Source organism: Typopeltis vanoorti, chromosome 23 (assembly GCF_054136105.1).
Source record: "Typopeltis vanoorti isolate ZY-2024b chromosome 23, IOZ_Tvanoo_1.0, whole genome shotgun sequence".
Classification (NCBI taxonomy): domain Eukaryota; kingdom Metazoa; phylum Arthropoda; class Arachnida; order Uropygi; family Thelyphonidae; genus Typopeltis; species Typopeltis vanoorti.
The window spans coordinates 66,739,368-66,764,163 of NC_143571.1; the positions used below are offsets into that span (position 1 = coordinate 66,739,368).

Sequence of the window (24,796 nt, forward strand, 5' to 3'; positions counted from 1 at the left end):
CTCCTGTAGCATAATAGTCAGCCAAGTTCTGAAAAATTATAATATAAATATGCACTTTAATTAAAAAGGGAACATAGGTAAAACTGTTTTTAATTTGACTTTCTTCAATGAATATAAATTTCATATTACACTTTGTATATTATAAAACATAAATCAAACTGAACTCGGGAAAATAAAATCCAAGTTAATACGATCCACGAGCTTGACGTCTGCTGCAAAGAGTTTTTATTTGAGGTACTAATTTAATCATTTTCAATCTTAAATCCCCATGGTTTGTGATATCCAGATGATTTCTTTTTTTCACTAGCAAGTCATTTACAGCACTAAAGCCACATTCAACTAAACATGATGACGGGGAGGGCAACAGCATATTTTTTAGCAAAACTAGTTGAATTTCGGTATTTCGTTTCTGTCTCATCATAAAGCCATTGTTCCTTTTATGTTAAATAAATTTCTAATAGACTCATCATTTTGCTTTTCTGAGAGTTCTTCTTGATACTGTATTCATGTTGACTGCTGTACTAGTGATGTCAGCTTTTTTTCTCGGAACTTCAGGGTTGCAACATCGACAATTTCCAATTATAGACCAGTTTGTATAACTGCAGTTATGGTCAAAATGTTGGAGAGATTGGTTAGGAATAGAATTCAGGATTGGGTTCATGGATATAGACTTTTGCAAAGGCTTTTGATAGGCTGCCACATGACAAACTCTTAAATAAACTGAAACAGATAGGATTGTATAACAGACTTCTGAGTTGGATCATAGATTGGCTGTCGGATAGGTATCAGAAAGTGGTATAATGGGGATGTGGTATTCTGAAGGAGAAAGGTCACCAGTGTGCTGCGGGAGTCGGTCTTGGGACCATTGTTGTTCAATTTGTATGTTAATGATATTGGGCTGGGTTTAACTAGTGATATGCAGCTGTTTGCAGATGATGCAAAACTTGGGAGAGCAATGCAGAGTCAAGCGGATGTTATGATCTTACAAGAGGAACTGAATAGATTGCATGAATGGACAGATAAGCGAAACTATCAATTGAATGTTGCAAAGTGTAAGATTTTGAGATTTAGTAAGCAACAATGGGATGCAAAGTATACATTTGGTGGGGAAACTTTAAAGGAAGTAGAGAGATGAGAGATCTAGGAATGATGGTGGACAAGGACCTGAAATTCAGGGTCCACATTGCACAAGTTGTGAAGACATCACATCGGATAATGGCAATGGTGCAGAAGGCCCTGACATGCAGAAATAGAGAGGTTATGATGCCACTGTATAAGGCCTTCATCAGGCCTTATATGGATTATTGTGCACAGATTTGTTTGCCAGGTTTTCATGGTGATGAAGATATGTTATAAATGGTCAACAAAAGATTCACAAATGTGGTCAGTGGTTTTCAGAATGCGGAGTATGAGGACATATTGAGAGAATGTAAGTTGCAGAGTCTCGTGAATAGGAGGAATTGGGGGGAGATATGATGGAGATATATAAACTAGTTAAGTGAGTTGTTATCAGGTCGAAATGGAAGAGAGTTTTCATAGAATGGGAGAGGGGGATAGAACAAGAGGCCATCGCTGAAAACTGTATAAGGAGGATGTTAGCAGAGGAGTGAGGAGTTGGTTCTTTTCATGGAGAGTGGCTGGTGAGTGGAATGCATTGTCTGAGTGTGTTGTGAATGTAGACACATAGAATCAGTTTAAAGCACAGTTAGATGAGCATTGTGTACAATAGTGCGTACCTCCCATGATTAGTTTCTGCCTCCATGGAGGTCAGATGTTAATAATAACAATATAGCATTTATGATGGTCAATATAGAGATGTAAAGATTAAGTCTTGTTTTAGCAATTTACCTGCATTTTATAATAAGATAACTAGTGTGTTAGATAAGGGAAAATCATATTCAGTGATATTCTTGGACTTCACAAAAGCATTTGATAGATTACCACATGATAAGTTGGTGTACAAGCTGCAGAGGATGGTAATATATAGTACATTGGTTAGATAGATTGGAGATTGGCTCTGTAAATGATACCCTCAAGTTATATATGATGGAGCAGTGTCTCAAAAAAGGAGGATAACCAAATCTTCTGTTGTTTGCAGATGATACAAAGTTTTCGAGTATTATAAGTAGCATTGCTGATGTCATTTTCCTTCAAGAAGATTTGAATAAACTTTTTACTTGAATAAACAGCGGGGTTGTAGTTTTAATATTAATAAGTGAAAGATGTTGCATTTTCGGGGTGCAGAAATATAAGGTTGTGTCCTATTGACTTTACCATGCCATAGGAGGTGGATGAAATTCGGAATTTGGGAGGGATGGTTGACAGTGGTCTGAAGTATAGAGGGCACATTGCAAGTGTTGTAAAGGTTGCAGCACATTGTAGTGCTGTTATGATAAGAAGTACTTTAACATATAGGGATAAAGAAATAATTGTGCCACTGTATAAAGCACTCTTCAGACTACTCTTGGACTATTCTGCTCAAATTTGATCACCTGATTTTTAATGTGATGTGGAAACATTGGAGAGGTTCAAAGATGAGTGACTAAGACAACATCAGGACTTTGGAATGCTGGTTATGGAGAGAGGCTGAAGAAATGTGGATTGCATAGTTTGGTGGATAGGAGGAAAAAAGGTGATATGACAGAGATATTTAAGTTAGTGAGAGGATTTTATCAAATGAATTCAGATAGGATTATAAAAAGCGTAGAAGGTGAGATGGGAAAAAAACAGAGGCCATCCCAGGAAATTACATAAGAGTATGGTGAAGAGAAGTGTGAGGTGTAGATTTTTTACATGGAGAATTGCCAGTCAATGGAATGCATTACCAGAATGTGTTGTTAATTCAAAGAGTGTTAAGGATTTTAAGATTTGATATGATAAAGCCAACCTCTTATTTTACAGCAGTCTGCAAATGATGACTTAATAGTAATCCTGAAGTATATTTAATGGCAACAGTTAACTGTGATCCACAAATGGCAAGCTTTAATAATGCCAAGTTTCATTCATACATAAAAAAAATAAAAAAAGATGGTGGTCCAAGTAGCCTGTGAAAAGCACCATTCTGTGATGGTGCTAATCACAGGTTTTTTAAAACATATGTATCCTATAATTTGTGACATAAAACTTGATTATCAGATAAAAAATAAACAATGTTGATCCAGTTATTAGGTATCATTCATACTAATTAAAATATTTTATTCTTTGTTGGAACTGTGATCTCAGTTGTTCAGCAACCTCTGGTAAAAGGATATTTAACTTGATCGCCTAATTTCTGTGATCAAATTTCATACATTAATAGTAGAAAATTTTTACCAGCCATAAAAGCAGGGGTATACTTACATTTAAATTCTATAAATAAAAATAAATGAAAAAGAATTTTACCAAATATTAATAATACATTCTCTAATATTGCATTTACAATTCAATAACTGACCTTCATTAGTTGTTAGGTATTTTGTTCTTTGTAAATGCTTAATCCTTTTTGCTTCATGACTGCTTGGAAAATCTATTAGTGAAGATGGTTTAGCAAAGGCATCAGGCTCTGCAGGTTTCTTCAAACTTAAGGCATGCTTTCTTGACATAAATGAACGATGCTTCTTTTCAACAAATTCAATATCTAAATATTGCAAAATTGGCAGTGAAAATTTTGACAAATATTATAAAGAAGGATGGTCAAGTTATATATTTGACTGTTCAAATAGATTATATTACATCAGAATGGCATAAACTGTATGAATGTTTCAAGACTCTGAATGTTAATAATTTAAAATATATGACATACCATACATAATCCACATCCTCAAGATAAATATTGCAAATTCACTGAGCATCACCAAGGATATTTTATTAGTCACTAATACCAAAAGTTTTGTTCACCCAAAAAAGAACTGGAGACTTCTTCAGGGTTTATAAGTAGTACACACGCATGCATGCACACACACACACACACACAAAAAAAAAAAGGATGCAAAAATAAATAACAATGGAAATGTCCAAACTCTGAAAAAATCATTACAAAAGCTGGCCGGGTTAACCGAGTGGTTAGCATATGTGCTCTCCAGCCAAAAGACTGTGGGTTCGAATCCTGCTGTGGGCATGACGTTTGTGATTGTCTGTGGAAATACTAGTGATGGAGAAGAAGAGTTGTAGAGTAGATGCCCTCCCTCAATAAGTCTTTGGACTCCCTGGAGGTGTCACATAATAATAAAGAATAAATAAATTCATCTTAAAAAACAATGCAAAGTCACATGGCATGCATTAGCTGCCCTCAGGTAAAGACTGGAGATAGCAATGATGTCTTTGTTATTTGGAAATATGACTTCCCAAGACTATAGCTACTTCTTCATTTTTTCAATTCATTTAGACCTACAATAAATTTTACATTAGAACTAGAAAAGAACTGTTAATTCCAATATCTAAATGTTTTCATTGTAAAGAAATCTAACAATGGTGTGACTCTGGAAGTATATCATAAGCCTACTTATATGGGACACTATCGTTATGCTTCATCCCTTCACCATTCTTCTCAAAAGCTAATCCACATCCTCAAGAATCAAGCATGTTTGATTTTACAAAATAAAGATGAACTTAAGACAGAACTACAGGCCTTCTCTTATTTATTTGTTCTTAATGGTTATTCCAAAACAACAGTTGACAAAATTTTATTTTCAAACTATCTCTTTCTCTCTGTAACCACCACACAACAATTCGATTGCCATTCCATATACTGGCAATCCATCTATTAGGATTGCTTCTCTTTCCAAAAAGATCATATCAGAATGCCTTTTCAAGCCAATTCAAGCCATTTGTAGCCATCTCAGGTCTCCTGAGGAAGACCTGAGATGGCTACAAATGGCTTGAATTCTCTTTTCCATCCCCTCTCTCTCTTTTACAAACCCAGGAATCTATAGAATACTATACTTAATCGGTCCAGTCTACATAGGGCAGATAAGCTGTGTGTTTTGAAGTGAGAAAGAAGGAACATGTTAGATATGTTGAACATAAAAAAAAAGATTCCATTATATTACACTATATTTATCCACTTTTAGTAAACGATATTTTTTCATCCTATAAAAATGGTTGTACAAACTGATGTATAGTATAATTACTTCTGTTTTGACACTTGTAAGACTTTTATTAAACAACAAGATAAATGGACTGTTATTTCTTACCATATTCCCTTTAAAAAAAATCTTATCCAGTCCACTGCCTTATGAACACAGAGAATTATACTTATGTATAAATACTTCTTCATTCACTTATAATCATATAACCTTTGCTATTCCTTAGGAATAAAACTTACTTGACTAGAATGAAATATCTGGAAAAGTGATTACTAAACTTTAACATATCATCTGCATTTTTCACATGAATGCTTGCTCAGTCTAGCACAATTATTCATCCACAATAATTACACTTTCTGTTGGCCAAATATAAAAGAAGTCCATGGGATTTTCTTAGGATTATAGTTATAGTCTCTTCTGATATTCCAAATTTTCCTTCCTTGCTACATTTATCACTTTATTAGATGGAGACATATTTTTATTATTATTATTCTGAACCTGTATGGAGTCATATGACTAATTGTAAGAGCCCTCCTTAGACAACACAAAGTTTATCACACCATTCCTTAAAACTTTCACCACCCTCTCAGATAACTTATTCCATGGTCTTACACCACTCTCCATGTAAAAACATATTTCTTACCCTCTTAATTACTACCTCCTTTTGCAACTTCCATGGATGGCCTCTTGTCCTTGTTCCTTCCCCTCATTCTACCATATGAAAATCTCCAGTGTTAATCTGGTAAATACCTTTCAACAACTTAAATGTCTCAATCATATCCCCTGTATTGTCTTCCATTCACCAAATTTGTAGTTTGCATGGTTTCAGTTTATCCTCATAGCCAACACTATACAGTCCTGATAACATTTTTGTTATCCGCCTCTACATGGGGATGAAATAACCTCTACAAGGTTATTTCATCCCCTTCAAATCCAGGTAACCAGATGTGGTATGATCACATCCTATGACCACCACCCTTTTATCTCTGCTGGTCAATGTTCTCCTCAATACTCCAGTAATTCTCTGGGTTGTTTTCACACCCTCAATATTATTATTATTAATATTCAAGACTTCCTTGGAGTCATAAGACTGATTGTGAGAGACCCATCTTATACAACACAAAGTCTCTTATATCATGCCATAAACCCATTTACCATTTGTGCTCTCACTACCCTATCAGGCAATGCATTCCATGGTCCAGCCACCTTTCATGGAAACAGAGCCACTCCTCACTCTCTTACCATTTCCATTCATAACTTCTAAGGATGACCCATTGTTCTACTACACGAAAAATCCCCAAGTTTTTTAAAATGTAATTTTAAAAATAAACTGTCGAGAGGTAGTTACAATCCTGTAACTACCTCTCGACAGTTTAAATGTCTCAGTCATTTCACCCATTTGTATTCTATCCACCAAACTCTGCAGTCTCCATGCCTTCAATCTATCCACATAGCTAACATATCAAAAGGCTCAGGTGTTACTGATTATTCATTGCTTCATCCACATATAGCCCCTGAACAATATATCCTCTGAATTTGAAATTTCTATCTACAACACTACAAGATGCCTTGTTTCCACCACTTCTTAATGAAATTACCCCCCCCCCCAAGTGATATGAAGCATCCAAAGTGCAAAAACCTTACATTTATTTGCATTGAACTGATATCCCCATTCATTTTTCCACCTTTCAGGTTATTCAAATCCTCATGAAGATGCATACATCAGCATTATTACTAATAATCCTTCCAAACTTCACATCATCTAGTTGGTGTACAAGCTGCAGAGGATAGGAACAGATAATATATTGTTAGATGGATCGGAGATTGACTTGCTGAACGATACCAGCAAGCTGTGTATAATGGAGCTGTCTCAGAAAAGGAAGATGACCAGTGACATGAATCAGGGTTCCGTTCTTGGGCCCCTACTGTTTAACTTATTTGTTAATGATATTTTGTGTGGAGTAATTGAGGATCTCCAATTGTTTGTCAGTGGTGAGGTAGAATTATCAGGAGTAGTGCTGATATTATTTATTTACAGGAAGATTTGAATAGACTTTCAGCTTAAGCAAATGAGTGAAGTTGCAGTTTTAATATTGATAAATGCAAGGTGTTACACTTTGGAATACAGAGGTATACAGCTACATATTGTATTGGTGGAGCTGTACTTCAGGAAGTGGATGAGTTTTGGAATTTTGGAGTGATGGTAGACAGTGGACTGCATTTCTGGGGGCACATCACATGTTGCAAAGACTGTATAGTATCTCTGTGGTGCAATTGGAAGAATGACAGTATGTTGTGCCCTTCATTTGGAAAATGCCCAAATTCAATTCTCATCATGACAGGAGGAGTCTTTATATGGGGTTTTTTAATAATTGAAGGTGAGTTTGCAGATCTCATATGGAGGTAGCAGGGTTTTTCTACCAGAAACTCGGGTTTTTCATTCTGCATACAGGCAAACTGGCCTGTATGCAGAATGGACACACACACACACACACACAGTTTATAGACAAATAATGCTAGTGATGGTGGGCAGTAGATAGCATTAGTGTAGATGATGAAAATTGATGGAAGTGGTTGAGAGAGAGAGTTGTGGAGTAAGCATCCTCCCTCAATGAGTCTTTGAATGTAGGTGTCATGAAATAATAATAATAATAATAATAGTAATGCTGCAATGATAAAAAGTACATCGACATGCAGGGATAAGGAGGTGGTGGTGCCTCTATATAAGGCATTAGTCATACCGCATATGGAGTATTGTGCTCAGATTTAGTCACCTAGTTTTCATTGTGATGTGGAAACACTAGAGAGGGTCCAAAGACAAATAACCAAAGTGATATCAAGACTCTGGAGTATTGTTATGAAGAGCATTTGAAAAAATGTGGATTACAGAAGTTGGTGGATAGGAGGAAAAGAAGAGGCGATATGACAGAGACCTTCAAGTTAGTTAAGAATAATACAGAAGAAATTATACAAAGAGTGGATGTTAAGATGGGAAGAATGAGATGTCAACTCTCTCAGTTGTATAAAAATATGATGAAGAAAGATGTGAAGAGTGGATTTTCATGTCGAGAGGTTGCTAGCGAGTGGAATACATTGCCTGAGTATGTTGTGAGTACAGGTAATGTAAATAACTTCAAAGCTCATCAATAGACATGTTGCTGGTTAAGTAGGTCCCACGATGAGTCTGTTGACTCCATGGAAGTTACCAAATAATAATAATAATAATAATAATCTATAAACAGTATCTTCCTGTAATCCGGTGACAAGATTATTGACATAAAGATGGAACAATAATGGTTCCACTACTAAATCCTGTTGAACTTGTAATCTTCCTACTCTGTGATACTGCTCCCCTATATACAGCTCTCTAATATCTACCAGAAAGCCAGTTACCAGTCCAATCCATTAACCTGATATCCAAATCTATATGTTGCACCTTAAATACTAACTTTTCACATGATACTCTATCAAACCTTTTTAGAATCCAAAGAAATGACAATGTATGCTTTACCCTCATCCATTGCACTTGTTACTTTATTATGAAAGTTAACTAGATTACTAAAACAAGAGTACCCAAAGAAATCCATGCTCTACTGCATAAATGACATTGTCCTCATACACCCAATTCTGTATATAAGCTCTGACCAATTTTTCCCAAATCTTAATAACCACAGAAGAAATACAAAGTGGTCTATGGCATGAATCCTCCATTCAACCACTAATCTGGCTATTTAATGAGTCTTGCAACAGGAAAAGATCTTGAGGAGTGGAAGGAATGTAAAACATGTGGAAAAATCTCATTTGGTCTCACTCCTGTACTGACAATTAGATTGCTGTATTTGGAATATATCTGCTTCATTTACTTTGAATTCTTATCCCTCCTTATCCCTCTAGGAATAAAGCCTGCCTTGCCTGGATGGAACACCCTAAAGAAATAATTATGAAAGAGCTCAAATGTGTCATCTGCCTTGGTCATCCAACTACTATCATCATCCATCAAAGTAATCTCTCTCTGGAATAACTTTTACTCATACTGGCCACATATGAAAAGAACTCCTTTGACTGCAGCATAGTCTCCTCTAATATATTCTAATTTTCTTCTTCTTACTATGCTATTTACTTTCCTATTGTGAGAATTATATTCCTCATGCAAATATTTTCCACCTTTCTCTTTATATATCATCCATAACCTCTTTTTCATCTGCAGTTCCTGTTTGATTTTTCCTAGTCATCCATTGTACTTCAATTTGCTTTATCTTTTTTTTTTCATTGGAGCTGTATAATTTGGCACTGCTATTAACAGGATTTTCTTAACTATCTCCAATGCACTACTGATTCTCTTGCTTCAAATTCTTTCATCCATTATACTACTTCTTAAGCTGGTTTGTAAGTCTAATATGGTTCCCTGCCTTATAATTCCATATAACTTCCTTCTTCCTCCACACTTCTGCTTGCCTATTATCTCTGTAATGAGTCTTTTGACTCCATGGAGTTCTCTCTTTGTCCATAAAGAGAAATAGAGAAATGATAGGCAAATGGTATGGCAGAAAAGTGAAAGAAGGGGGAGGATGTGTGAGAGAGAGAGAGAGAGAGAGAGAGAAAGTAGAGTCTAAAAGAATGAAAGGGAGAGTTGAATTTTTTATGGAGATTCCATGAAAAGAGAAGTGCTTAAGGGGGGATGGAAAAAATCACGTTTCTCTGGGACAAGGTTAGGGATGTTAGTGATGCTTATCATCTTTAAACTTGGATACTAATCATCTAGCAGGGGACAAATATGGTATGCTAGAAGATGTGAAAGAGTTGTTGGTACAAGCAAATACAAAGAGCAAGAAAGTAAAGATTGTAAGTCCCCTGCCATTATATGATTTGAGAAGAGCTATGATTGCAAATGAGTCAGTGAGCAGGTTGTGCAAGAAAAATGGTATAGAATTTGGCAGATATTACTACCAATTGTATATTCTTTGCCCCATCAATGTCTTTAAATTTCTAAACCTTAGACATAGCAATGTTGAAATGGCACACCTACTCCACCAGTCTACTTGGTGAGGGACTACTGAAATCCTCCTGTAGAGCCATACTACTCCACTCCTCATAATTCTTATTATTATTATATCCTTAGGCATCTCCATAAGAGAACCACACTAAACAATATTCACACAACACCTATTCTACTTCTCGTTAAATTCATTCACCAACAAAACACTCCTACCTGATAACTATTCCACCTATTCATCACTCTATGCAAAAAAAAAAAAAAAAAAATCTAATCCCCTTTGCTAACTATACACAATTTCCTGAGGTGATATTTAGTTCTCTCCCTTCCCATAATGTATTGAAAAATTCTTCTACGTTAATCCTATAAAACCTCTAATAATTTATATTTTTTGAACATATCCCCTCTTGTTCTACCTAACTAACTTTTATAACCCACAGACCTTCAGATTGTCTTCACAGGTAACATTCCATAGACCTGTCATAATTTTAGTCACTTACTTCTGGTTCCTTTCTACCACTTCCTTATTCCCAAGAAATCCAGACAACCAGATCTGTGCAGAGTATTCCAGATGTGGTTATGAAGAGGTTATTTACCTTATGAAGAGGATAATTTATATAATTTATAATTTATTATAATTTTATATTTAATTATTTATTATAATTTTATATTTAATTATTTATTATAATTTAAATTTATAATTTAATATAATTTATAATAAATTATATTATAATTATAATTTATATTTATAAATATTATAAATTTATAATTTTTTATTATATTATAACTTTTTATTATTAAATGTGAGCAAGTTATTAAGACAGACCTACCTTTCACAAAATCAAGCTACTCCCATCCTCCTCAGATAGTATTAAATTCCCATCAACCCATTTCTGAATTCTGCTTTTAACTAACTTCTCGAATACTTTAACCATCATTCTTTAGATACTGATTGGCCTATAACGGTTCCATTGCATGCAGCATCCTTCATGCAATGGAACTAGTTTTCCTCTCTTTCTGTTCTTCAGATTAGTAAAACTGAGAGGTACATAAAATAGCTTAAAGAGAGTAGTGGACTGCATTTGAATGGTTTTGGTGTGAGTCATTTGGAGAGAAGAATGGGAAATTATGGAAAGAGAGATTGATGTGGTGCTTATGAATGAAGAAGTGGACGGAATGAGTGTAGAGAATGAGAGAAACAGGGAAACAGGGAGACTCAGGGTGGACAGGGGAACACAGCTTGAAAAAGGATGATACTCCAAGAGGATGAATGTATGTGTAGACAAAAAAGGGAAGGAGATGACCTGGGATCTAGGGAAAAGAGTCTGATTTGAAGAAGGTTCTCCTAGGATGAATAAGGAGAAAAAGAAATGGCTCAAATAAAGTATAGAGAAGTTACATCTAATAAGTAGTATCAGTGAAACTTGTTATAGATCCAGGAAGGGGATGTTATGTTTGTATATGAATGCTACATGTATCAGAAACAAGGGAATTGAAATGGTTGCACTGACTGAGTTCAATCACTCTAAAAATTGTTGGAATAATGGGTATATGTGGAACTACAAGGGGGGGGGTGATTATGAAGAGCTCAGGAGACAGCTTGCAGGTGTAGCATGGAATGAGGAGTTAGCTGGAAAAGAGATCAATGCAGCTTGGGGGATTTTCAAAAAATATTTAGTGGATGCAATGTCTAAATGTATACCACGGGTGAGAAGGTTAAATAAGTTAGGTGTGAGATGGATGAATAAAGAGATTAAGCATGCAATACAGAGAAAAAGGGCATTGTGGAGGCAGCATAAGAGAAGTGGAAGTAACCAATTTCATGAGCTCTACAAAGACCAGGCAAGTATACCACGGGTGAGAAGGTTAAATAAGTTAGGTGTGAGATGGATGAATAAAGAGATTAAGCATGCAATACAGAGAAAAAGGGCATTGTGGAGGCAGCATAAGAGAAGTGGAAGTAACCAATTTCATGAGCTCTACAAAGACCAGGCAAGGAGAGTGACTTGGTTGGTGAGAGTAGCTAAAGAGAGGTATGAACAGCAGTTAGCTAATGAAGCTAAAAAGAATCCTAGGGAGTTCTTTCGATATGTAGCCAGCAAAAGAAAGAATGATTATGGAAGGATGACATTGATTGGAGGAAAGTATAAAGACAGCTGTTGCAGAATGTGTGGTGGAGATACTTAATGAGCAGTTCATAAAGATCTTTCAATCTTGTGAATGTGACTTCATGGAGAGATTAAGAGCAGTTGATGATGGGTAGGAGAGACTGACTGTAAGTGAGCAAGAGGTGTTTGGGGAGTTGAGTAAACTAGATGTAAATAAGGCTGTGGGACTTGATAATATATCACCACGTATTCTGAAGGAATGTGCCAGAGAGTTGACACCTGCCTTGACATATTTTTTTAATACGAGTCTTGCACTTGGTCAAGTCCCTAAAGAGTGGAAGGAGGGCAAGATTGTGCCACTTCATAAAGGAGGTGATCGAACTCAAGAATCAAACTATAGGCCTATCTGTGTGTCAGGTGTTGTGGTTAAGTTGTTGGAGAAGCTTGTGAGAACTAGGATCCAGAGTTGGGTAGACAACAATGGTATAATCTTTGATGGACAGCATGGATTCGCTAAAGGAAGATCATGTTTTAGTAATCTACTTACTTATTACAATAAAGTGACTGCTTCCTTGGACAGAGGAGAAGGATACACAGTAATATACTTGGATTTTGCAAAAGCTTTTGATAGAGTACCTCATGATAAGTTGACAGTCAAACTAGAGCAGATGGGGTTGGATATTAGATTAGTGCATTGGATTGGAGACTGGCTATCTGATAGGTATCAACAAGTTGTGTATGGGGGTGCAATATCCAGGAAAAGGAAAGTCACTAGTGGAGTGCCTCAGGGATCTGTTTTAGGGCCATTACTATTTAACTTGTATATTAATGATATTGGCGAAGATTTGGATGGAGATATTCAGTTGTTTGAAGATGATGCAAAGTTGGGACGAACCATAAAGAGTAGTGAAGATGTTGTGGCCTTGCAAGAAGACTTGAATAAATTGAGTGATTGGGTAAGCAAATGGGGATGTGAGTTCAATGTTGCAAAATGTAAGGTTTTAAAATTTGGAAAACAAAGATGGGATGCAGAATTTATGCTTGGTGAGAATATATTGTTGGAAGTAGAGGAAATAAGAGATCTGGGAGTGATAGTGGATAAGGATCTAAAATTTAGGGGACACATCGCCAAAATTGTGAAGACAACACAAAGACTTCTGGGAATGATGAGGAGGACACTGACGTGTAGAAGTAGGGAGATTCTTGTTCCATTGTATAAGGCTTTGATTAGGCCACACATGGACTATTGTGCCCAGATTTGGTCACCTGGTTTTCAGAAGGATGAAGAGATGTTGGAAAGGGTCCAAAGGCGACTGACTAAGGTAGTTTCTGACCTCTGGAATGTCGAGTATGAGGAAAGATTGAAAAGATGTAATTTGCAGAGTCTAGTGGAGAGAAGGAAGAGGGGAGATATGATAGAGACCTACAAGTTGGTAAGGGGTTGTTATAGGATCAATGGTGGAGAAGTTCTACAGAGAATAGTGGGAGATCAGGGGAGAACCAGAGGTCATCACTGGAAACTGTATAAAGAGGGTGTGAGTAGGGGAGTGAGAGGCAGGTTTTTTTCGTGCAGAGTTGTGAATGATTGGAATGCCTTGCCTGAGAGTGTGGTGTCTGCAAGGAGTTTGAATGTGTTTAAGACCCGGTATGATGAGATGTGTGTGAGATAAAAGGACCTCCTAGAGGAGTCTTTGACTCCATGAGGTCTTGTTTAATAATAATAATAATAATAATAATAAATGATATGTGGTTAGATTATGATGATATCCTGACAAAAATAGATATGGAAGGATATAACGTATTTTGTGAAAATAGAAATGGTTAAAAGGGTCATTGATCTTTGTAAATGTGACATCATGGAGAGTGTGAAAGCAGTGGTGATGAGAAGAGACTGATTATAAGTGAGGAAGAGGTATATGGGGAATTAAGCAAATCGGATATTAATAAGGCTGTGGGACTTGATATATCACCTCATATTTCGAAGGAATGTGCCAAGCAGTTTACATCTGCCTTGGCATATTTGTTTAATATGAGTCTCACATTGGGTCAAGTTGCAAAGGAGTAGAAAGAAGGCAGGATTACCACTTCATAAAGGAGGCGACAGAATTCAAGCATCAGATTACAGGCCAATCTCTGTGTCAGGTGTTGTGGTTAAAGTGTTGCAAAGACTGTTGAAAATCAGGATTCAGAACTGGGTTGATAACAGTGTTATTTTTGTTGATGGATAGCATGGATTTGCTAAAAGGAGGTCATGTTTTAGTATCTATTTACTTCTTACTATAACGTAACAGGAGAATTGTATTTAGAAGAAGAATACACAGTAGTATACTTAGACTTTTGATAGATTACTGAATGATAAGTTGATAGTCGAACTTGAGCGGCTGGGAGTTGGATATTAGAATAGTGCATTGGATTGGAGATTGGCTATCCGATAGGTATCAACAAGTTATGTATGGGATAGAAATAATCCCAGAAGAGGAGTCACTAGTGGTGTGTCTCAGGGGTTTGTTTTAGAGCCATTACTGTTTAATCTGTATGTTAATTATATAGGGAAATATTTGAATGGGTATATACAGTCATTTCCATATAATGCAACGTTTGGATGAACTATATGGAGTAGAACAGATGTTGTGGCCTGACAAGAAGACTTGAATAGACTGCGTGAATGGACACAGATTGAGGATGTCAGTTCAATGTTGCAAAATGTAATGTTTTAAATTTTGGAAAACAAAGATGGGATGTAGAATTTATCTTTGTGGGGATACAATATTGGAGGTGATTGTGCATAAGGATCTAAAATTTAGAGAACACATTGCCAAAACTGTGAGGATAACACAACAGATTCTGGCAATGATGTACAGGACACTTACTTATAGAAGTAAGGTGATTCTGGTTCCATTGTACAAGGGTCTGGTTAGGCCACATATGGACTACTGTGCACAGATTTGGTCACCTGATTTTCAAAAGGATGAAGAGCTTTTGGAGAGGATGAAAGGTAATTGACCAAAATAGTTTCTGATCTGTGGAATGTCGAATATGAAGAAAGGATAAGATGATGCAATTTGGAGGATATAGTGGATAGGAAGAAGAAGGGGATGATATGATAGAGACATTCAAGTTGAAAGGGGTAGTTATAAGATTAATCATAAAATGGTGGGAGACTGGGGAAGAACAAGAGTTCTTCCCTGGAAGCTGTATAAGGAGGGTGTGAGCAAGAGAGTGAGCAGCAGGTTTTTTGCATGGAGAGTTGTGAATGATCAGAATGTAATACCTGAAAGCATAGGGTCTGCAGAATTTGTCTAAGTCATGTTAAGATGAGCTGTGTATATCACAAAAGGGAGTTGCTAGATAAGTTTGTGACTCTATGAGGTCTTAGGATAATAATACAAGGGTAGTCTGAAAAGTTCTTGGCCTAACAACGAAAAAATGAATTTATAATTTCAAAATTATTTTTATTTTTCAACATAATCTCCCTTAAGACTAATACATTTATTCCAGCGATGAGAACCACTACCGTTCCTGTAGTGGTTCTCAGTAAGATCTGAAAATACTCCTCTACAGCTGCAATCACCTCTTGATTCGAAAAAACACACTGACCAGCGAGGAAGAGTTTTAGTTTTGGGAAGAGATAGAAGTCAGAAGGAGCCAAATCTGGGGAATAGGGTGGATGTTCCAACAATTCATAGTGCAGATCCCTTAATTTTCCCATTGCCAAAATACTTTTGTGGGCAGGTGCATTGTTCTGATGAAAGATGATTTTTTCTTCTGCAAACGAGATCTTTTCTCATGAATTTTTTCATCTAGTCTGGTTAAAAGATTGGAATAATATTCCCCAGTTATTTTTTTACCCTTTTCAAGATAATTAATAAACAAAATGCTTTTAGCATCCCAAAACACTGATGCCATGCTTTTTCCTGCTGATGGAACCGACTTGTCTTCTTTGGTGCTGAATAACCAGCTTCTGCCCACTGTTTTGACTGCTGTTATGATTATGGTGTGTAATGGCGAATCCAAGTCTCATCCATAGTAATAAATCGATGCACAAAATTAATTTTATTCTTGTTAAAACGCTCCAAGCACAGTTCAGAGATTTTCATGAGAGTGCATTTTTGATCTGCTGTGAGCAAGCATGGCACCCATCTTGCACAAAGGTTTTTCATTTGCAATTCTTCATGCAAAATATATCTTACATGTTCTTTTGAAATGCCTACAGTCTCAGCAATTTCATGCACTTTGACTCACCAGTCATCCAATACCATATCGTGCACTTGATCAATGATTTCTGGTGTTGTTACACTTTTTGGATGTCCTTCACGTGGATCATGTTCAAGGCTGGTTCAGCCACATTTAAACGCAGCAGCAGCCCATTTCTTAATTGTCAAAAATGAAGAGAAGAGTGCCCATGAACTTTTATGAACTTCGAATGAGTTTCTTTTGGCATTAAACCTTCTTTTACAAAGAATTTTATAACCACACGATATTGAATTTCATTCATTTCAAGGGATACAGACAACACTTTTTGTTTCAAACAACTGTATAAAACAAACTACTTGATAGAATGACTTGCAATTTCACACAGATGGATTATGACAGATGTACCAACTTAGAAAAAAAAATCTTGCCGATAGTGTTGCCATCTATGGTCGAGAACATTTCAGACCACCCTCGTAATAATGATAACTTCAACCAACAAAAATAGAAGTTAAAAAAGATTGTAGATCTGAGGGAAATGGTTCACTTGAGGCTGTTTGGTGTGAAATAGCCAATAGGACAAAATATATTATTGGTTGCTTCTATAGACCTGAGTGTCCAGAAGATTTGGATGACATGCATCTGCAGATTATCATAGGAGACTTCAATTATGGGGATATAGATTGGAAAGAGGGAAGGACACATGAAAAAATGAAAATGGAATTTATACAGTTGATAATTACCTGAAGCAGCATGTGATGGAGCAGACAAGGGGTTTGAGAGTGTCGGATCTGGTAATAGCATAGAAGACTGTTTATAACTACAGTAGAAATTCCACCTCTGATCACAGAAGGTTATCAATCAGTATTTTCAAACAGCTTGCTCAAAATGTGGTATTTTCAGTCAAGAAAAGGTTTATGTGGAACTACAAAGCTTGCAATAATGACAAACTTAAGAGGCAACTTAGAGCAGTGCCATGGTATAAGAAATTACTTGGAAAGTGATCAGACATTGTTTAAGTGAGGAAATATCAGACTGCATACCTAGGGTCACGAGGATCAATGGAATAGGGATTAAGTGAATGAGTAGCAATATAAAGCAGGAACTGTAAACACAAGCACAAAGGGTAACTAGTGTGGTAAGGAAGGCTAAATCAGATTTTGAATGAAAATGATCTAAGAAGGCCAAAGTAAATCCAATAAAGTTTTTTCTCTATGTAGCAAGTAAGAGACTGAATGATTATGGAAAGATAACTTTACTCAGTGTTGATGGTAGGAAAATGACAGAAGCAGAAAAAATATTTCAGTTACTAACTTTGAAATGGCATATCATCCAGGTGGTGACTTTGCAGTGACCGTGGTTACAGAGACTGATATGAGTATTGAGATAGAGGTACTCAGTATATCAAAAAATATCAATATGAATACAGAAGTGGCCTGGATGTTATGTCAGCTAATGTGCTATGAGAATGTGCAAATGAATTGACCCTGCCTCTGACAAAGTTGTTTAATCTGTCTCTGTTCTGGCAAGATTCCAAAGGAATGAAAAGAAGGTAAGATAGTTTTATTACATAAAGGTGGCTCCAAGAGAGTAGTAGTAGTAAATTACAGACCAATTGATATCTCTGGGGTGGTGGTTAAAGTATTGGAAAAGTTAATTTATTTATTTGTACGGAATCCCCCCTATTACCCCCATCCCTTAGGATGGGTTGAGCTCTCCCTTATGAGTTTAAGTATTTGTGACTGTAGATCTGTGTGTGTTCACAGAGCCAGTTTGCCTGTTATGAGGGAATGAAAAATCTGAGTTGGGGTGAAAAAACCCTTTACCTCTGTATGAGACTGGCAAACTCACCATTAGTCAAAATAGACCAGATAAAGGTTTCTCATGTTTGGAGGGAATCGAGGGAATCTGAGCTGGAGACTCAAAAAGTTGGTTAAAAGTAAAATCCAGGAATAGGGGTTTGATAGGAATATGATACTCTATAGGAGGCAGCATGACTATGTAAAAGGTAGGCCATGCCTCAGTAATTTCTTCATATTTTATAATAAAGTGACAGCAGAACTGGATAAAGGAAATGGCTACATCATGACATTGCTGGACTTTGAAAAGGCATTTGACAGAACACTGCATGGAACACTATCACATAAGTTGGAGCAAATGGGAATTGGATAGGGAGATTGGCTGATAGACAGACAGCAGAGGAGTGGTGTATGATGGAGTGGAATCAAAGTGAATGAGGGTGACTAGTGGAGTGCTCCAGGGCTCTGTACCAGGACTACTCTACTAGATCAGTTGTTCACTGATGATGCAAAACTGTGGAGGACAATAGTTGATAAAGGTGATGTAGAAATCTTACATGATTTAAATAATTAGGAATGTGGGCAAAGGACAATAGTTGTCAAATTTAATGTTGTAAAATGTACAGTAATGCACTTTGGGATAAAAATATTACATACTTCATATCATATTGATGGTACTAGTTTACAAGAAATTGATGAGGCTAAGGATCTGAGGATGATGGTGGATACGGATTTCAAATTCAGATGACATATTACAAAAATTGGCAAAATAGCTCAGAGAATTACTTTGATGTTAAAGAACACATTGACAAGTAAAGATAGTGAAGTTATTATTTCTTTTTATAAGACTATGATTCGGTGACTTAACTACTCTGCGCAGATTTGGTTGCATTTCTTTAGGATCGGAAGGTGATGGAGAGGATTCAGATATGAGTGACACAAACTGGTGACATGTCTGTGGAATTTTCCCTACAAGGATAGATTGAGGATGTGTGGGTTGTAGAGTTTAGCTTAAGGGCAGAGGAGAAGGGGATATGATAAAAACTTATAAGTTACCAAAGGGATTCTATATATTCTACAAAAATTTTTCAATACATACATGGGAAGTATGGGGTGAACAAGAGGTCACACTTGGAAGTTGTCTAAGAGTGTGGCTAGCAAGGGTGTGTGAACTAGGTTCTTTATTTAGAGAGTGGCGAATGAGTGGAATGGATTGCCAGAGGTGGTTATGAGTGCCCCAACAGTGAATAAGTTTAAGGAGATGTATAATAGGTCATTAATAAGTATTGTTGTGTTAATGGACAGTGTGTTGTCTTCTGTGATGAGTCTTTTGACTCCATGGAGACTGATGTAAATAATAATAATAATAATAAAAGCCTAGAGATGGCAAATGCAATTAAGTCACAGTGACTTGTTTGATTTTTTTTTTTTGTGTGTGTGTGTGTGTGTGACAGTGGACCTCCTATGATGAGTCTTCTGATCTAATGGAGGTCCACTGTCTCACAGCTCCCTGTCCTGTTATGTGATGATATGTTATCCAGGAGTCAATGACATACTACTGCATGTCTTAAAAGACTGGAGTATTCCTAGATTGACTAACCTGCTTAAACAAGAATGTAGTAACATGTTGAGTCCCTATCCTGTTACATACTTTTATGTGAGGATAGTATACCAAAAGAGGAAATTCACTAGTGATGTGCCATCATAGGGGCCTGTTTAGGGTCCATTATGGTTTAAGCTTTCTGTTAATGATACTAGAATATGTTTAACTGAGATATGGTTGTTTGCAAATGAGATAGTAGTATGAGGAGCAGAGCAAATCCTGTGACCTTAGAGGAGGGTCTGAATAGATAGTATGAGTGGACAAGTGGATCTACCAATGCAGTTTTGCAAAGTATATATCTTTGAAAATTAAAAGCATAGAATTGGTGAAAAAATTTTGGAGGAGGTAAAATAGATATAAGATCAAGATGTGGTGGTGGACAAAGACTAGAAATTTAGGAGTCACACTGAGAAACTGTGTGACATCACAAGAGATTATAAGAATGATGAAGAGGCCCTTACCATGTTGCAAAACACCAAGAAGCAACATAGTTATGGTTTCCTTGTGTAAAGTCTTGATAAATCCACATATGGATTACTGTGTGCAAATTTGATCACCTGGTTTTCAAGCGATGAGAATTTCTAAGAAAGTGCAAAGAGAATATTCACCAAGATGGGTCCTGGTCTTGTTTTAATATATTTAAATATTTGAACAAGTAATGAAACTTAAATAGAATTACTGTAAATAGTGAAAATATCACACATAATGTAGTAAAAGAACAATAATACCTGAAGGCTAATTATCAGTATCAGTATGCTTAAATTCACTATATGGAAAAATAAAGATCTAACAAAAGAAACAAACATAAGAATTTATAAATCAGAAGTTAAACAATATTAATTTTGCATGTGAAACAAGAACAGAAACATCACAAATACAGCAGATAAATATGTGTGAAATGAAAATATAAAGTAAAAATAATGAAACAAAATTTGATAGAATAAAAAATGAAATTCTGTCATGTTGTACCATCATTTTATATTGTGGTATTAAACCTGAAGGAAAGTGGTATTAAACTTGATATCAAAATTGGAGATGTTAATCTCAGCACTTTGCTTTATATGGATGATATTATACTTGTAAATAAATCTGCTACAAGTCTGCAAGATTCCCTGACTAAATTGAATAACTGTTGAAATAGATATGGTATGAAGGTCAGCAATAACAAAATAAAGACAATGAAAATAGGTAGAAGCACTGTAAATATCAACTACATTGCGAATGGAGAATGTATAAAACAAGTAATATCTCAGCCCCCTGCAGATGGAAAGAGTGAATATTCATCTTCCAAGTCAAAACCACATTGTTTTGACTTGGAAGATGAATAGACATGCAGGAGTATCAAAAAAAAAAAAAAAAAGGGAACGTATGCAGAATTATAAGGCAGGTGATTATAATAGTCTTAGATATCAACTTGGGGCAGTTCCATGGAGGGCAGGATTGGAAAGCCAGGATATCATTAGTGCTTGGGAAATTGTGAAGGAATATTTGTTAGCAGCAATAATAAGCTGTATTCCACGAGTGAAGAAGAGGACACATTTTGGTGTAAAGTGGATGACAAACAGGAACTGCAGGTGAAAAAGAGATTATGGAAGAGTTATAAGGAGAGGGGTGGAGAGCAGATGCATGAAGAATATAAGACTCAGGCCAGAGGAGTGACCAGTATGGTGAGGAAGGCAAAACTGAAATATGCCAATCTCTTCTCATGAAGAGATTGGCATTAAGATCCAAAGAAAATCCTAGGGAATTTTTTAGCTATGTGGGAAGAGAAGTGATTGTGGAATAATGACATTGTGGGATAAAAATGGGAACAGGGTGACTGATGCAGAGGACATAGTTGAGTTGTTCAATGAACACTTTATTGGAGTATTTCATCCTGGAGAAGAAGGTTTTAATACCAGAGGGGTAGGGCAGGTTCGAGGTGCAAGAGGAGAGTGTGTTCCAAACACTGAGTACTCTGGATGTCAATAAAGCAGTGGGACTGGATGGTATTTTGCCACAGGTTTTGGGAGAATGTGCTAAAGGACTGACAGCTCCTTTGACCTGGCTTTTCAATGAAATTCTGGCTACAGGAAAGGTACCCAAGGAATGGAAGGAAGATAAGATAGTGCCATTGCATAAGACTGGAAGTGTCTAATTATAGGCCAGTTTGTGTATCATCATGATCCCTTTAATGCATAACAGTATACATATCCACATAGGAAATGTGTTTTGCATTATGGGAGATACTGGGTTAGAAGTGCCTGGTAGCTTGCTCCACCTTTGCCACGAGTTGCCTTGGTGTTGCACTACTTACTGGATAAGATAGTACAACACTATATATTTAGTCCTGAAGATATTTTCAGGCGCAAACTTTGTTTGCTCTCACTGGGATAAAGGATTAAACTAAATCTATTATTGTGTATCATCAGTAGTTGTTAAGGTCTTGGAGAAATTAGTGAGGGACTATATACAGCGTTGGGCAGATGAAGGTAATGTTATCTGTGAGAATCAACATGGATTTGTTAAGGGGTGCTCTTGCTTAAGTAATTGATTGCCTTTTATAATAAAGTGACAAGAGCAGTTGATGAGCGAAAGCTATATGCTGCCATTTTTTTTTTTTATTTTGCAAAGAGGCATTTGATAGGGTGCCACATGATAAGCTGATGCATAAGTTGCAGCACATGGAATTGGATGTCAGGTTAGTCAACTGGATTCAGGATTGGCTGTCTGATAGGTATCAGAGAGTTGTGTATGGTGGGGCATTATCAAGGAAGCAGAAAATTATAAGTGGGGTTCCACAGGGCTCAATACTGGGACCTGTATTGTTTAACCTTTATATCAATGACATTGTCAATGGATTGCAAGGGGATGTTCATTTGCTTACACATGATGTGAAGCTGTGAAGGGGTATTAGTAATAGTACAGATGTGGCAGCCCTGCAAGAGGATTTGAATAAATTAGACAGATGGGCAAATGAATGGGGATGTCGGTTTAATGCAGCAAAAGGTAAAGTCTTGAAGTTTGGGATACATCGATGAGAGCTGCACGCTCGATTGGAGGAGCTGTATGGGAGGAAGGAGGGGAGACAAGAGATCTGGGGGTGATGGCTGATAGAAAAACCGAAATTCAGGGAGCATATTGCAAAGGTGGTGAAGGTAACCCAGAGGATTACTGCAATACTGAGAAGGATGCTGACCTGCTGAGATACAAGCGTTATCATTCTGTTGTATACGATCCTGATCAGACCACACTTAGACTACTGTTCTCAAATTTGTTCTCCAGGATTTGATAGGGATAAATTAACTGTGGAAAGGGTACTGAGGCAGATAATAAAGATGGTTTCAGGACTGTACAATGTTGTTATGAGGATCAGCTGAGGGAATATGAATGCAAAGTTTGGTGTATAGGAGTGGTGATATGATTCAGACTTTTAAACCGTTGAGAGAGCAGTTACAAGATTGACACTGGGGAGTTCTTTCACTTGGTGGAACAGCAGGAAGGAGCAATAACAAGAGGCCATCCCTAGAAGTTATGAAAGGAAGCTGTGAGCAAGATCGTGGTTGAACCATGGAATGCATTGCCTGATAGAGTGGTGGAGCAAGAACAGTCAATGAGTTCAAGGAGTAGTATGATAGACTTTGTGTTTCCTAGGAAGGACCTCCTACGATGAGTCTCTTGACTCCATGAAGGTCTGAATAATAATAATAAAATAATAACACTAAATTAGCTGTATACAAGACAGTGTTGAAACCAACTTAACTTATGGAGCTGAGATCTGAGTTACAAATAAAACACTTGACCAAAGACTAGAGACCACAGATATGCGAGTCCTGAGAAAGATCGGGGGCATGAACAGATGGCATCAATGGTAATATCATATTGAAAATGATGATATTAGGAAAGAACTTGACATTGTTAGCATCCAGGAATGTTTTACTCAAGTGGTATGATCAATTAAACAGATGGGAGAGGAAAGATTAGCAAAACAAGTGTTCTCTGCCAGGTTAATAGGAAAAAGACCCAGAGGAAGACCAAGATATAGGTGAATTGACACAGTAAAAAGTGCTTTAGAAGATAGAAATATAAGATCTGATAATGATGGAATCTTGACAGGTAACAGATTGATTTGGAGGAAAATTGTAGATATACCCGTTGTCCAAAAAGAAACCGGAGACTTTGATAGAAAATAAAACACAGGCCAATTATAATTATTAAAATCATTTATTTCAATCAATATACTCTCCCTCAGCTTCGATACAGCATTTGGCATGGTCAATTAATTCATTAAATGAGTTTTTTATATCGGTTTTTGGGATACTGTCAGGGGCAGACTTAGGCATGGACTTCAGCCCAGGGCCCTTTCAATCAAAGGGCTCCTTCACGGTCAAAAAAATAAAAATAAAAACAATTTAAATTATAAATTTAAGAAAAAATAAATATACAAAATTTTTTCGTACCTAGGTAACATTAAAATCGTTAATTTGCAACATTATTGGATTTGAATTAAATATCAATGTTTTAAATGACAGTAAATAGTAAATACGGCTCTGTCTTCTATCACCTCTGTCGGTAGTCAGCAAAATCAAAATATACTTTGTCATTTGTCAATTATGCAAATAATATAGCAATGTCGGAATGGGAGTGCAAGTCTAGCTCATCCAGTTCATCTAAAGCTTGTTGGCTTAGTGTAGCTCTCACTGTTTGACATTTGAGGTTATGTATAGTACAGTATAGTTGAATATTAAATATTCATTTGTTCGGCGAAGTGTACTTTTCAGGTGTTTCGTTTCTTCACTGGTAAGTATCGGCAAAGTTTACTAAATTATTATTATTATTACCCCAAGACCTCATGGAGTCAAAGACTCATCCGAAAGGTCCTTTTATCACACACACATCTCATCATACCGTGTCTCAAACACACTCAAACTCCTTGCAGACACCACACTCTCAGGCAAGGCATTCCAATCATTCACAACTCCGCATGAAAAACACCTGCCTCTCACTCCCCTACTCATACCCTCTTTATACAGTTTCCAGGGATGACATCTGGTTCTCCC

General features: G+C 36.5%; 1 protein-coding gene across 4 annotated transcripts in view; it reads right to left on the bottom strand.

The window, feature by feature from the left end:
- The window catches only part of LOC150093925 (cilia- and flagella-associated protein 91-like), a 201,447-nt gene that overhangs the window by 145,660 nt on the left and 30,991 nt on the right, over positions 1-24,796 (bottom strand). For all 4 annotated transcript variants that reach the window (XM_090413047.1, XM_090413045.1, XM_090413046.1 and 1 more), the window contains exon 7: positions 3,434-3,616. In XM_090413047.1, the coding sequence (XP_090269173.1) occupies positions 3,434-3,616 (183 nt within the window). The remainder of the gene's footprint in view (positions 1-3,433; positions 3,617-24,796) is intronic.